Source organism: Mustela putorius, unplaced genomic scaffold (assembly GCF_011764305.1).
Source record: "Mustela putorius furo isolate JIRA1106 unplaced genomic scaffold, ASM1176430v1.1 tig00003969_pilon_pilon_pilon, whole genome shotgun sequence".
Lineage (NCBI taxonomy): Eukaryota > Metazoa > Chordata > Mammalia > Carnivora > Mustelidae > Mustela > Mustela putorius.
Window position 1 is genome coordinate 854,851 of NW_025422112.1, and position 16,553 is coordinate 871,403.

The following is a 16,553-nucleotide window of genomic DNA, read 5'->3' on the forward strand; positions in this document are numbered from 1 at the left end:
AAGGCTAGGATTTTTTTTTTTTTTTTAAGATTTTATTTTTTGTTTGACCCAGAAAGAGAGTGAGAAAGACAGTGAGAGAGGAAACACAAGCAGGGGGAGTGGGAAAGGAAGAAGCAGGCTTCCCTCTGAGCAGAGAGTCTGATGCAGGGCTTGATCCCAGGATCTGGGATCATGACCTGAGAGGGAGGCAGATGCTTAACGACTGAACCACTTAGACACCCCAAGGCTAGGAGAATTTTGCCTCTCTTCTTGCCCCTAGCCCCACCAACAGACCAGAAGAATATCTAACGTTTTTTTGAAAAGAAACAGTGCTTCTTACCTAGAAGAATATGTATGCTTTGAACTGACAAAAAGCATCTAATGAAGGCATTTGGCATTGAATAAGTGAATATATCCCAGCAAACATAATAAGTCATAAAATACTAACTAGTAAAAACAGAACAACTTGTCTTACACGCTTGTATGCTTTTCTTACTATGCTAATTTTTTAAAAAGGTGTTCTTTTTAAAAAAAATATTTATGTATTTAGAATGTGTCTAAATGAGGGAGGGGCAGAGGATGAGGGAAAAAAAAAGAATCTGACTCCTGGCTGAGCACAGAGCCAGACTCTGGGCTTGACCTTACAACCTTGAAATCATGACCTGATCCGAAATCAGGAATGGGCCCTTTCCTTTACCAACTGAGTCACCCAGGAGCGCTTAGTATGCTAATTATTTTAGTGACTGAATTCAAATTAGGGAAATCCCCTGACAGAGATTTCTTAGAAACACTGTCCTTTGGTTTAAATATGTTGAAAGAGGGTACAGGGTGGAGGGTGGGCTAGTTGTTAATAGTCATTAAGTATTGTCATGTTATAGGTTTTGCATTATGACAATTACAGAAACCAGCTGATGGGTTGGTTTCCCTGGGCAAAACCAAATAGTTGGCTGACGAGATATGGGAGTTACTGAAGTTCTTAGCAACAGTTTGGCTGGGCCTCTAGTGTGAAAACTTGTAGTAGGTTTAAAAATTTTTTTTTAATTTTTTTAAGTTCAATTCACATATAAATGAACTAGTTACTGGTTTCAGAGGTGGTGGTCAGTGATTTATCGATCTTATATAATACCCAGTGCTCATTACATCATGTGCTCTTCTTAAGGTTCATCACCCAGTTCTAGTAGGTTTTTGTTGAACACTGACTGAATAACAAAGAATTAAGAGAGTCAACACCTATCCATATCTCGTTTGGTCAAATGGAAGCTGAACTCTTGCTTATTCCTTTGAACTAAGGGCCCTTTTTAGCTGTATATTCGTTGACTCCCTACGTAAATTAAGTTGTAGGGAAGCAAAACATAGTATTTTCATTGATGAACATCCACTTAAAAAATTAGTCTACCAGTCCTTCTCCCTGTTTAACATTAGCATTGTGAAATACATCCATACCAAGTTGTTGGTCATTTTCTTGCCAGTGTAGCCAACACCACAATGTAAACATATGCAAGTGGAATTTAAGTTTCAGGATTGAACCAAGTCAATGAAAGTGCTTTTGGAGAACTGCACAGCTCACTACAAAGTGTTTTCTTTTTTTTTCTTAAAGATTTTATTTGTCAGAGAGAGAGCGTGCGCACAAGTAGGGGGAGCAGCAGAGCTGGAGAAGCAGAGCTGGAGAAGCAAGCTCCCTGCTGAAAAAAGAGCCTGATGTGGGACTCTATCCCACGACCCCGGGATCATGACCTGAGCCGAAGGCAGATACTTAACGTACCTACTGAGCCACCCCAGGCATCCCCCGAAAGTTATTATTAGATGAGTTTCTGGTAGAGTTAAATCAATTAAAATTGGAAGAAAGAAAATTTATATGGATGCCATGGTAGATGCCAGAGTAGCTTCAAGACAAATTACCTGATTAACTGATTAACAAAGATTATGGGAGAAAGCCCTGGAATATTTTTGCAAAAATGACCAACTCCATGATCACAGTTCATAAATCAAAAGTGAAATAGACATTATGTTGTTTATCTTACCATTTTGTTGGAGAAATTGTATTGTCCTCCCAAAACCAACACTTGATTAAACTGAAATTGAATGAACGAGTTCTTTCATATTAGTGTAGATTCTTCCACTGTCACTTTTTTAAAAAGTGTGATTGTATGTAGTAGTTTGTATGTCTATAAATGGATAATGTCAAGTTTTCTGAAAACATGTTCTGCAGAATACTGTATCCCAAACAGTCATCTGGGAAAAAAAGGAACCCACAGTTGTATAGAATATTTTGTTCCCCACCCCACTCTCTACTAGTTTTCCTTCTGCTCTGTGCCCAAAGGATTTCTCTTAGACTCCAGGTTCCTTTGCCCTGCCTTCCTCTTGGATTGGGCTAATGGGGAGGAGGACTGAGGATTAAAGGATAGGGAGATGGAGATAGCTATTTATTCTGGGTCTCTCACCTCCCTTCTGTGAGATTGCCACAAGTTAGTCGGCTGTCTTCCTACTAGAGTCACAGCTTCTGTGAGGCAGTCCTCTCCATTTAGCTCTTTTCTCCAGTTGTTAACTGCCCCCACTCCCTTCCTCGCCTCGTTAGGCCTGGAGATGGTAACAGTACTGCATTCTCCCTTGTTGGTTTCCCTCTATTACATATTCTCAATTATCCACTGTGAATGTACCATCTGTTTACTTCTGGGAGCTGACTTATTCAATAGTTATATATTACACTCCTGGAAAGATACAAAATTTACATCAACATATTAAAGGCATTAAATCATATAGCAATAAATAATATCTAAGTTTAGGTCATGTTTGCAAAACTTATTTATTCATGGCACCATTTTTCTTAACATCCTCTGAACATTTTAGATAACAAAATTTGCCTTAAAACATACAAAGCCGAATGTAATGGTTTATAGTTTTGATGATGGAGTTAATCATAAATATATCTGTAATTGTTTTGTGGTCTGTGTGAAACATTGATGGGTTGAAGGTCTACAGGGGTATATAAACCTAAGGCTATTCGTCCATAACACTGATGTGTCCCATATGGCTGTGCTTTTTAAATTCAGCTTAGTTTTCATAGTCCAAGTCTTTTAATATCAGATTGATACATGAATCTTGCCCATGTGCTTCTCTCCCCATGCTCTGCATCTTATCTATTACCTCTAGTCAGGCAGGGAACCAAATTACCAATGCTGCTACAGTTACTGTCAAATAAAATAGGCTTAAATAAGCACCTTTGATTCCCTAATAAGCACACTTGGATGCCTAAACTTCATGGTATCTATTTTGATTGCTTGGGAACTTTATACTCTGTGCTTGATAATTCAGTTATGTGGTATGTTACTGTGGATATACTCTTTAAAAAAAAACTTACTTTAGGGGTACCCGGCTGACTCAGTGGGTAGAACCTGTGACTCTTGGCTCGCAGGACTGTGAGTTCAAACCCCATGGGCATACAGCTTACTTAAAAAAAAAAGTTTACTGTCTAAACTCTGATGTGGTAGCAATTACTGCTGTATTATTTCTAGCTTTTCTGGACAATAGGACTGCATTTTCTGTGCTGGTGGCTATGTGACAGGTTCCATCCAATGAGTTGGATAAAAGTGTTATGCATGATCTCTTAGTCAAAAACTTAAATTATCAAAGCCCTTTTGGCCTTCTGTCCAACTAGCACTTTTCTAGAGAAAAGATGCTCCATAGCTTGGGTGGAATGAATATGAAGGTTAAGTAAGGGTATCTGTATTATTTTCAAGATTGCTTGTTTCTGCAGCATTATCTTAGCCGATCCTGATTTACTTCAAAAAAGGTTTTGTGAAAGAAAGAAAAGGTTCAATCTAAATGAAGAAATTTACACAATCACATACCATTCACACTTTTTAAAAAAGAGATTGAGTTCCACAGGCAGTTTAAGAACTCCTAAAACCTTCAACAACTTATTAAAAAAGGTCAGGCATATGTAGTCATAGCTGTGTGTAGTAGTCACATGTTTGAATCCCTGAATTTTTTAGGATTTTATTTGAGAGAGTAGGGTGAGGGACAGAAGGAAGGACTCTCAAGCAGACTCCCTGCTGAACAGGGAGCCAAAAGGGGAGCTCAATTCAACAACTCGTGACCTGAGCTGAAATCGAAGTCAGACTCTCAACTGAGCCACCTGGGTATCCTGAATCCCTGCATTCTACTTATAAGTCATCTAACTGGAGGTTTATATTCCTTATGTATAAAATTGGGGAAATATCAGATTTTAAAATAATTATGAATATTACCTGAAAATAAGATCCTTAATAAATGGTAGCTATCACAATAGCTATATTAATTTGTTAGTCTGGCAATACATACCTAGGTTTTGCTCTCAGCTAAAGGGCTGCATTCTCTTGTTATGATTTAGTAATCATATTACTTAATTGTCAGCATTATGGTTCCTAGAGACAGGCCTAGTCAACTAGTCACTACTTAACACATTATCCTATTGATGGAAATTGTTATCCAAACCAAGTAATAACCAAATTTTCAAACACCATCTGGTAACTTCTTACATTCAAGATCTCAACTCATTATTTCTATTTTATTTCTTGTTAGATATAAGGAATCTCCCAAAATGTATAATGTGTATTTCTATAATTAGTCATATTTACAAGACAAAATATTTGGATAAAAGCAAATTTCATCATTTGTATACTGTACAGATGAGGTTTATAAATTGATTTTAAGCACCATATATATACAATCCAATACTGCAAACCAACAATGTTTCCAAACTCAAGATATTTCATTTATCATGATGGCACCTCCTCTCAATAAACAAATGCTGTTTTATGGGCTGTGTGATAATAGCAATAACCATTTAGTTATCAATTTTACAAAATTACCAAATATCTTCAGGGGAAGGCTGCATTTAAAAAAGAACAAAACAATCACCAAAAAAAGAAAACCAAAAAACTCAGGTTAATTAACTACTCCCAATTACAAAACATGAAAGATTTAAAGAACTAAGGGTCCCCAGGGACCTCCTTATTGCTTTTGCCTTGGCTCTAAGTTTTAAGAATAGTGTATATTAAGTGCTAAACTGGCAGAAATGGAAGCAAAATCTTTTTAAAAATACAATGTGGAGTACTATTTTTTAAAAAAAATCTTACTCAGTTTTAACTATTAAAACTGTTAAATCAGACAAGGACATCTGTCCCTTTTAGATTAACATGAGCTATGCAAAGGAAGCACTTAGATTACTGAAAGAAATTTAAAATTTATTAAACCTTCATGTGCCAAATATTATGTTCCAATATCAAAACCTGTAAAGGCATCCATTATTTGCAAATGATGAGAAAACGGGCTCAGAAGTTGCTCAAAACAAGTTATTATTTGGTGGAACTGAGCTTCAAATTAAGGCCTTCCTCTAGTTTCTCAATTACAGCATAGTACACAGGCTTGAAATTATTTAAACCTTTAAAAAGGAAAATCTATAATGGAAAGTACTTTTAATGTTAAGCAGTTCTCATGACTGTAACAAATTGTGTCGATCAAAAAGTTACTAAATGTCAACTTCATTTAATCCTTCATTTGTTTAAAAAAAAAAAAAAGAGGACATACTTCAAATGGCACTAAGTAAAGACTAATTCATTTATATTATTTTTTACAAAACCAGTTAACTTTAAGCCAAACAATTTCAATGATGATAAATGCATTTCATTATTTATTTAGATGTTTAAGCTCTCGCACTAGATTTTTACAAGCTGGTGAACACTGACAAATTATTTCTCCCACAGAACTACAACCACACATTCCCAGACAGTATAAATATATGGTTGAACTAACATTAATACACATCACCATTTATCAATTACATAATAAAACAAATTATCAAGTATCCAAATATTAAGTTACACAGCTCAAAAGGCATATAAAATATTAGATGTCTGCTCAATTCATTAGCAGAAACCCACTTTTTTTTTTTTTTGCAAGAGAGGTTGGGAAAAGAAAAAAAAATCACACTTCAAACAAAAATATGTTGATAAACAACTTCAGATAAGAAAAAAAAATTACAAGAATTTCAGAAATTTTGATTAAGAATTGTTTTAGCTACAATAACAAAGCATCTCTACCTTTTAAAAAAATATTTACTAAATTAAAGAGCATATTCTACATGTTCTGCACAAGACAAAAGCAACATTTTACTAAAAATACTTAATAGCCCCCTCCCGTTCTTTTTTCAGGCCCTCCCTGTAAGTTGCACCCCAAAGTGCAAACATTAAAATTAACTGTAAGGCTTTTTTGTCTGGAGACATTAAAGACATGTGCTTCTGTACAACATAGATTTTCAAAATGGAGGTTTTCCATAACAGAGCAAAATGAAATTTGTAGAAAGACATGAAATAATCCTTGTAAGACTGGTTTAAAAAAAAAAAAAAGAAAAAAAGAAGTTGAGCAAACCTGATGTATATTGGTATGAATGTGGGAGATGTAAACATAAAGTGAGCAGGCAAATAACCATATAGGCCCTAATTTCTATGTTTGAAATGACTGAAGGAATAAACCACATAAGGTCCAGAGTGTTCATAGTTCCTGGGATTTTAGTTCTGTACGATACTAAAAATATACAACAAGTATTGTGCTGGATATTTTGGCACCTAATCTTTCTAAATTTCTTATATATTGATAAGATTCTGGCATGGGAATAAATTTAAAGACATAACTCAATACTGCATGATTTCAGGAAAGGTCAATTGGTACAAGTGGTAAGCACATTTTAAATGCTGTAAAGCAAGAATCTTTTGCAAACTGTCCAAATAGGTTGATAGTAACCCAAACACAGAGGCTGCAATTCCGTCAAACTTGTGGCCTGATAAAACTGCTTTCCAATACTCCTATGGAAGCTTCTTTAGACTTAATCACCAAGCCAACATATTGGCAAATATGTATGACAAATTAGGTCCTGTTTCAAATTCCACTTCGAAGGCCAATGACATCAGGCACCCCTGATCTTTTATTGAATGCAACAGTTGTTTCTATGACCATTGGAGTCTTTGAAGCGCAGCCGCATTTTAGGACGATACTTCTCCAAATACAAAAGTTGCTTGCTGTTAAAAGCTCCACGCCGCTTTCTACATGAAGAAAAACAAAAGGTGAATTTTACTAAAGCAAACTCCCTCCATATTACTGTTTACTATGCTATAGACAACTACCTCTTTATGGCAATTTATCTTTTTGATTTTTATGCTGCGACTTAATGACTAATTTATAGATAGACATACATGTGTAAATGGAAAAAGGGTACTACAAAGTCCTAAATCTTAAGTGTTCTGGTTATAATAGTGAAATTTATATATCCACTTATAGGAGATCCACTTACATGACAAGATTCTAAAATAATTAGAATCTCTGTAATATGAGCATTTACAAGGAGTGTAAATAAGATCCTATTTCCTGGTTTTAATACTATCTTGAATATAATGGTTAGATGGGCTGTGGGGAAAAACTGTTTTTGTAGTAATAAAACCCACTGATAATGAAGAAGTGAAAAGAAAATTCATTATATACTTACTGTCTTATGAACTGTACTGCATCTTCATATTTCATTCCACCTTCAATTAATGCTAGGGCAACAAGCACTGGAGCTCTATTAGGGTAAGAATTTTGATAAATCAATCCTGGAAAATTCAATCACTCAAACATTCATCCCTTAACCCAAAAGTACTATTATTCACCACCTTCCCTATGTAATTAATACCTTAGAGTAAATGTTGACTTCTTTTTAAAAAATTAATAAAGCATCAGCATTTTCCTACCAAACCCAGACTTTACCTAGAACCAAAAATAAACTATGTCCTTCATTGTTACAAGTAAGTCTGAAAACTAAGACTTGTATAATTTGAGGGCAATCTTAAAAAAAGTTAAGGGGGTAAATCTTGATAAATGCAGATAATTTTTTCTGAATCCAAGCAAGGAACAGTATTTAAAAAAAATTTTTTTTTTTAAAGATTATGAACTCCTTTTCCTAAAGATCTTCTGGAAATATTTGCTTCCTTTTTTGTTTATTATCAATGAGATTGTGACACAGTTGCATACCAAACCCCCAGAGCCAATGCTCATTTTATTTTTACCTTCTAGAAAAGAACTTTTTTTCCTGGTGGTGGGATGGAGGGCAGTAACAGTGAGTTACAAATCTGGATATGAATATTTGGGCATTACTGGGTAATGAGTTCCCAGTGAACTGGGATCTCCAGGATTAGGAATGCTATCAAAAGTACACCATATGCAACTCAAAGCACCTTAGAAATGATTCATAATTCTTTTTCCTAATGAGCCTGGACAATGATTCCAGTATCACCGATATCACTGATATAAGCTCGCACAATTAATTCTGTATGTAATTGTGCCCACAGAGACAAGTATAATTTACAACTACAGCATTTGTTAGCTCCAGCTATACTGGAAGATATTATTCTATTACATTCACCTACTTTTTTTCTTTCTCCCCCCCCCTTTTTTTTTGAAGATTTTATTTATTTATTTGACTGACAGAGATCACAAGTAGGCAGAGAAGCAGGCAGAGAGAGAGGGGGAAACAGGCTCCCTGCTGAGCAGAGAGCCCGAAGCGGGGTTTGATCCCAGAACCCTGAGATCATGACCCGAGCTGAAGGCAGAGGCCTTAACCCACTGAGTCACTGAGGTGCCCCTACATTTACCTACTTTTAAACTTAATTTAATATGTAACCTAACAAAGCAAATTGACTCACAAGGTGGTAACTGAATCTTTCTTGGACTCAAAATCAAGTTTTTACTAGAATCAAGACCAATACCATTAAATGGACTTAAAAAATTCTCTTACCTCCCAAGGCCTGCAACACAATGAACAGCAATACAACAACCAGGTTCTTCACGAAACTTAATTTTTACAAGACTTAACCAGTCATCAACAATCTGGTTAGATGGTGGTGCACCATCATCAAAAGGCCAATCCTAAGTCAAAAGAATAAATGTTTTAGATTTTTTAATATAAATGCCAACTAATAATTCTAAGTTTCTAACACTCAAGCATTTTAATATGCTTAAACATGTCTTTTATGAAACCCCACTGTCAATGAAATGCAAATAAATGCTGAATCTTTATAAAGATCCCATTACTTCAAAGCGTTGCTTAGCTTTCATCTTTATTTAGAAATTAAGATGCTGTATACTTCCGTAATAACTTAAAAAAAAATCAAGCTTTTTGAAGTTGGTCATTTTGTAGCACAGTATCAAACACACAGGAACTATTAAACACTTACAAGAACATGGATGCCTTCTTTCTCCACAAGAGTAGTGTCGTAAGTTGCTTCACATACTCTTACTATAGTTGTAACACCATACTTCTTAAGTTCCTGGATAACACATACATAAAAAATACTTAATGAAGTCTTTATGACCATGATACTTGCTCACCAATTGTTGCAAAGGTATTGCTAGTTAACAGAAAATCACGGAACAAACGGTATAACCTATGTATGCTTAACAGGAAAGTAAATCTTGCTTTCATTCATTCATTCCACACCACCCACATTTACAACTCAACTCTGGGAAGTGAAATCCTGTTTTAAATGACAACACTAGCATAGCACAAAGGGAGAATATTAAACATCACATATTTTTAATAAATTTAGTTAAAAAAAAAAAATCATGTGGCCCTTCATACATGGAAGGTGTTTATAGTCATGGCAACACCAGCTGGATGGAGATGAAGAACAAGAGGAGAGAAGCAATTCAGAGACAAAGGTAAATAGAACCCAAAGGAATCACTCATGACTGCAAGTAATCTGACTTGATTACATTAACTCCTTAAACTTTTGCTCACTGGCAGTACACACTGTAATTTAAAACCTTAAAAGTATATCCAAAGACTCTAAAATCCTATAAGTACAGTGTAAAAAACCTCACACTATTTAAAACTACAAGCTTTAAGACTCATAATCCATTATTACTAATTATAATTAGTAGCCAAAAATTGGCTTCTAAGCATTAAATAGGGTCCAAGACATTAACTAACTTTGGTTACAGTATTAGTCATTAGACTAAGCAGATATATGAACTATCTTTAAGTGGCAGCCTCCCTTCTATAAATTTCTTGTGAGAATCCGCCCTCATATAGATTTAAATAAGCAAACTGTGAGGCATGAACAACTAGATGATCTTATAAATGCAAACTAATTCAAGTACATGCTCTTTCTGAAATGTACAAAATAATTTTCCTGTAACCTAAAGAAGAGGAAACTGGTATTTCATTTCTGGAAATTGAACGGCAGACATACCAACCAAAATTTCTCTAAACCACCTATTTATTTTGATTGATAAAAAGCCCCACCATTAAACTGCAATCAGTTTAAGACATTAGAAAGTATCAAACCTTACCTCTATAAATTTGTTTAAGGTCGCATTGGTTGGATTGTGTGTAATAAGAAATCTCATGTTCTTGTATGTGACTTCCACAGGAGCTGGGCGGTTCATTCGAGCCATGTTAATTTAGTTAAAAAACACTCAATAGGGTTATGAAAGAATTTAAAAAATTGAATACAGAAATGACGCAAAGAAACTGAGTCTACTTCAATATACTCCACTTGAAATTCTCAGTGCTTTGAGTATGAAGTTGGGAGTAATGGGAAATGAAATGAACCTCCTAATAAGAAGCAGCAATTCTTCAATCCAGTAATACTGAGGCAATAGAAAGGAAGTGCACTGAGGTTTACCCCATCCAGGTCAGAACTCTTGTAAAATGCTCTGTGGATTTCAATTCAACACTTCTGTGTCCAGGTTAACCACTCTTTATGGGGGCTTCTTGGTGGAGTAGTAATGAATTTCTACAGTTCACTTGTCTGCATAGAGGTCGTGCTGTGCCTGGCAGTAATCTCCACTGCCCTTCAGAAACTCCATAAATGTGTGACCAAGAACACCACAGAACTGCTGTTTAAAAGAAAAAAAGAGAGAGAAGAAAAAAGTTGTTTTCCAATTCAAAGGAACATATTATGGTTTTGTAGTATTTAAGTTCACGACTATCCTTTCAAATTTGGGCCCAAGCCACCTTTTAAACTTTTATTTAAACCACAAAAATAACAGGGATGATTACAAATTAAATAAAAAACCATAAAACAAGCATTCTCAGGTAGATTACTTTAAATTGAAATTACTGATCTAATACAGAGACCCCTCAAAGAACACCACTGTTACATTTAGACAATATCACTTGTACATACTCTCCCATTTTATTTTAAATAGTTAGTGGCTTTACAATGTTATAAAACTTACAACTTTTTATATTGTTTTTTTCCAGCTAATAAAGTATTTTTACATATTGTAAACTTCAGGAAAACTCTGGAAGCTGTTAGTCCTTGCATAATTTACTTACTCCTCCAAAATCTCAACTAATATGTTCTTTTAAAAAAAATTATTTTTAAAATAATCTTTACATCCAGCTTGGGGCTGGAATCTATCTAACCCCAAGGTTGAGTCATAGGCTCTACCAACTGAGCCAGCCAGGCACCCTTCAACCAATGTTTTTAAGAGAAAGAAAAGTAACTGGTTTTCAAAATGCTTCCACATGCACTATCTTTTTATCCAACAACCTATCAATTTACAATTCTCTTTTAACAGATTTTCCTTATCTGAGTCTCTGGAAGTTAATCAACTTGTTATATGAAATACAAGAATGAACATTCATAAAGTAGAAAAAAAAAAGACTCTGAGTGCTAAGTAGTAAAGAGAGGAATACAAAAAACTGATCAGTTAACAAGAGTACCAAGTGCCAGTCACTGCCCCCAAACACTTTCTATGTATTCTCAAGGGAAAATTACCAAATAAAATCTTTTAACCAAAGATTCCCCCCAGTTTATATTTAAGCATTTCAAAAGCTTAAAATTAAATTCAAACTGTTATTTCCATTTTGCACCTTTAAATAGCATTTTGAACCATACTAGTTATAGTTTCTAGAATAATTTTGTTACATTTTGAAGAATTCATATGGAGATCTAGCAGATCAGTGAAAAACAGCAAGTCAAAACCCTAGTTCATTTTTCTGCCAAAACAAAGGAACTAGCCTCAGGAGTCACTTCTTACAAGATTGTCCCAGAAGAAAGAGGACTTTCATTATTCCAAATCTGTTCAAAGGAACCCTCAGAGAGTATTCCTTCATGTATTTGCTACCTGGGTTAAAACATTAGTGACTACCATTGAGTAAGCTTGGCTCTACTACAGTGAACAAATACAGCAATAATCTGGAAAATAATTTCAGCTATACTTTTGCCTCAGATACTAAATATTACTTCCTTAGAATAAAAAAAAGTGAATTCTGGCAGCTTTTCCACGATATACAATGAATTAAAGAAGTCATTTGTAAAGCTGTTAAGTGCAATGACTCGTGGCTTAGCATTCTGATATGCAGATACCATCTTTTTTCAATTGAAAGCACATGTATGAAAAAGACAGTATTTCACAATACAACTTCCACATTTAACAGCTAAAATTCCTGTTAAAGCTGAGTTTGGCCGTATCTCTTCATATAAGTAAGTTCATCAGGAAGCAGAGAAAGCAACAGAAATAATTAATTCACTTAGTGGAGCCATCCAGTGGCTGGGGGGGAACTTTCACCAAAAGAGCAGTGACCACAACTACTTAACACCTGTTCTGCCCAATACATTCCCTATCAATTTCCTTGCCACAGGAAAAACTATCCACAATAGGCAGCTCGGATATACCAAGGCATTTCTTCCCTTTCCCACCTATCATTCTATATAATCACCGTAATATGCATCGGGCGGGGGTGGGAGGGAGGTCTGGGCAAAGCAATCTCTGCGCAGAAGCTTAAATTCGTCAGACTGCAGAGTCAGAGCAATTAATCCGTATAACCACTCTGTCCAATAGGTCGTTGAAAAGTTTGTTCCAGATCTCCTATACCTTAAGTAATGTATTTGGTATACAGCATACGTAAAATGCTGCTTTACTCTTGGGAATGACCTAGCTTTTTGGTCTTCAACTGATTTACTGCCATCCAACGAAATTCATATAAAGAGAGAAACAGGAAGAATTGCCTCAGAATCTGGATCCCAAGCAGGTAGACGGTTCCAACTACAGTGCAAATAACAACTTAATACTCTTGGAATCGTAGAAGGCTTCCACGGACAGAAGATAAACCTCAGAATTCTGGCTCTGGCTGGCTACTGTTGCCACAAGCCAAAAGCAGGCAACAACACATTACACCAAGGATTTCAGGAACAGTTCTAAACAGTCCCCGATTAAAAGGCGCCATCCAGGGCCCCAGAGATTGGCAGGGAAAGTGCATACTGGTGCCCGGTCATGGACTCCTTCGCTTCAGTGCAACAGCAGTCCTGGCAGTTTCCAAGGTGCTCAGACCCAGACCATTTCTCCACCGACTTGCCCCTGAGAAAGGACAAGACTCGACTTGTTCCCATTATCCAGAGCCCGAAGTGGGGCGTTAAATCCGGAACAGCTCGAATTACCAGGTGGAGACTGAGGGCGCAGGGCGGGGCAGGGAGTCGATCTCCTCACCTAGCAGAGCCTCGCTCTAGCCCCCGCCAAGGCTGTAGCTCGCGGAAAGCCCCCGAGGGCCGCAGTTCCGCGCACGCGGCGGTGCGCGCCGGGGCCCGCCCGCGGCGCCCCCTCTCCGCGCCGCAATCACGGGTTCGCGCCGCGCCTTCAGTCAGGCGCGGACGCCGAGGCCATTTTGTCTGAGGCGCCGGGCCGGGCCGCGGAGCACAGGGGTGGCTGCACCGGGCTCCTGTCCCGCGCCGGCCCCCGAGCCCGGAGACCTCCCTGCCGAGACCGTTACCAGCCTCGCCGGCCGCCCCGCCTACCCCACGCCGGCACGGGTTCGGTGGCGACCCCGCCGCCGCGCCCTCCCCGTATCCGGCTCCGCAGTGACACGCGAAGCCCTTGCCCCACCCCGGGCCACGTCTCCCGCTTCCCAGGCGGGCCGCTCTCTTTCGGCCAAACAAAGGGGCCTCGGGACGCCGCGGAGCCCGCCGGGCCCCGGACAAGCGCGCCAGACCGGAGGGCCAAGGGCGGAGGCGGCGGTCACAAAGCGGCTTTTGTGCCGCCCCGCCCGGCCTGCTGCGGTGGCCGAAACCGTCCCCACCCGCCGCTCAGGCCCGGCCGCAGTGCCCCCGTCGCCCCCGGCTCGGCAGGGATGAGGAAGCCGGTGCCTCCGGCACTCAACCGCCAACCCGCAACGCGGTGGACCCCAGCGTCCGCGTCCCCGCAGCCAGCCCCACCGTCCGGCCACGGGGTCGTAGTCCGGCCGGCTCCAGCCAGGGACCCACCGGAACTGCGTGCCGGGGCGGTGGGGAGCGGACGCCGGGCTCGGAACAAAGGCGACGGTGGGGATGGGGGGGCCGGTCGTGGAGCCCCGGCCCCAGAGGCGGCGGAGCGACGGATACTCACAGGAATATGTTTACTCATTGAAGATTGTGGCCTAATCATACAGCCGGTCCCGAGGCGGCGGCGACACAGGGGGCGGCGGTGGCGGCGGCTGCAGGGCAGGGGGTACCGGTGGTCGTCGCGGGGCGGCGGCGGCTTTGCAGGCGGCGGCGGGGGCACCAGACTCTACCATGCAGTGAGCGGCTCCGAGAAGAGCGCGTAGCCCAGCCGGCCCGCAGTAGAGGGAGCCAATACGCGCGGCGAGGCGCCCTTGCGTCACAAGCCCTCCCTTTTATAGCCGGTGCGACGTGCGCACTCCCGGCCACCAATCGCGGCCGGGGGCCCCTGGCAGCTCGCCGACGAGCGGGGGCGGAGGCCCACCCCCCTCCCGCGGACGTCACCGCGCGGCGGCCGCTGCCGGTGTGAACCGGTTGATGAATGGCGAAGCGCTGGAGTCGTAGCATCTCCCGGGCGGGGGAGGGAAGGGGCGGTGGAGGGACTCGGGGGCCGCCCGAGCCTGGGGAAGGGAAGGGGTGGGAGCGGGAGAAGATTGCAATCTGTCGACTGGAAGGAATCACACCGGAAACCCTGGCTCTCATAGTTCAAGCCGGCGAGGGGTGCCCAGATGTCACATGGGGAGCTTTGAAGTTGCCTCAACTTAAAATGCAATCCCTTTAGGGCCAGAACCGTGTCTCAGCCCCGACCCTGCTTTATTCTGCCCTAAGTTAAACCAGTCCTGTTTGCCGGCGGTTTACCTTGGCCCCTGCGCCACTACGATCTCCGTCATCAAATAATATTTACGTCGCACGACCGCTGTACCCGGTGACTCAACACCTTGAATGCCACGGCCCTAGGCTCGGACGAGGTGAATACTTGTCGCCGGGGGCCCTTCCAGGCGGGGAGAAACTTTGCAAACTTCTGCTATGGGAGATTGGGAGAGTACCCCGGGAGGCAGATAAAGCCCCATGCTCCCTCCAGTCTTTTTTTGGTCACGCCTCCATACTATGTACGCGGGCAACTGCAGTTGGCTCAGTTGTGGCATTTGGAAATCACATGCATCCTTTGTACTGCTGTTCACTTGATGTGTTGTCACAGATAATGAAAGGTTAGTCACTGCTAAAGGAAGCGTTTTAAAAATTAAGAATCTTCGGTTATGTCAAGGACTGCTGTAATTCTTTGCGTCAAAGCTAAAGCTTTTTTTTTTTTTTTTAAATTTTCAGTTCTGTTGCTCCACTGTTTTCATAATTTAGGCCCTTAAGAAGTAAAGCCTTGTCATAATTGTTTTGTGCTACACAAAGGCAACTTTGTCACTTGTAATCTGGAAACCCTTTCTTCTCTGCTGTATGGAAGGACTCAGCAGGACTTTTACCTGCTTTGAAGAACTGGGTTTTCTACTAACACTGAGGCCTTTTGTTTGCTGTTTTCACTGACCAGTAGATTGGAGACGGCTTTAGGGATCAAATTGTGTTCTCAGTCAGAGTACTGCAGCATTTCAGGATTTATTAGTATTTCTATTTAGAGGGCTTGGGTAGTTATTCAACATTTTTATATGCTCTGTAAACAAAATAGCACTTTTGAAAAAAGGAATTGGGTCTGGCTTTTACAGAAGTAAAAGTAAAATCTTCATTTTAAAGAAATTACTCATTTAAGAAACTTTTGAATCTAACTAAATGAAGGAAAACTAAAGACCTTGAGAAACAATGTCCTTTTACAAATAAACTTTGAAAGGTGCAAATATTTTAAAGTGTTATGTCAAAAAATATTTTCAAAAAAATCTTGTGGTGGGAGGGACCTTTCTAAGTAGGTCAGGAACTCATCACAAAGAAAAAGATAGATTTCATTATATAAAAAACTTCTATATGATGAAAACTTTTGATAAAGTTAAAATATCGATGGCACGCCAGGAGAAAATATTAACAGTGTGTAATGGGCAGAATTAACTTCACAATAAACAAAAAGCTTGACCAACATATACAATAGCTAAAAAACATTCAATCAGCTACTCTCACTCCAAAAGTTGGTCAGCAAACAGTGATGGTACTTGGAGTGGTGAAGTTTTTCATGTAATGACTTTTCAAAAAATGAATTTGCTGGGATGAGATATAAATTCAACAAATGGTAAGCAGAGCCAAATCAGTACTAGCCAGTTTTCTTGTAGAACTTGTGATACAAGTTGTGAGACTTGTGATGCACACATC

At 39.5% G+C, this 16,553-nt stretch overlaps 1 protein-coding gene across 1 annotated transcript; it reads right to left on the minus strand.

Moving 5' to 3' along the window:
- Nucleotides 1-5,627: 5,627 nt before the first annotated feature.
- PTP4A1 (protein tyrosine phosphatase 4A1) lies at nt 5,628-14,518 on the minus strand. The gene is made up of 6 exons (XM_004775650.3): nt 14,380-14,518; nt 10,342-10,890; nt 9,225-9,317; nt 8,786-8,916; nt 7,499-7,573; nt 5,628-7,058 (listed from the first exon to the last, which is right to left on the minus strand). The coding sequence occupies exons 2-6, from the start codon at nt 10,444-10,446 to the stop codon at nt 6,941-6,943; spliced, it is 522 nt and encodes a 173-aa protein (XP_004775707.1). The 5' UTR covers nt 10,447-10,890; nt 14,380-14,518; the 3' UTR covers nt 5,628-6,940.
- Between the last annotated feature and the right edge of the window lie 2,035 nt (nt 14,519-16,553).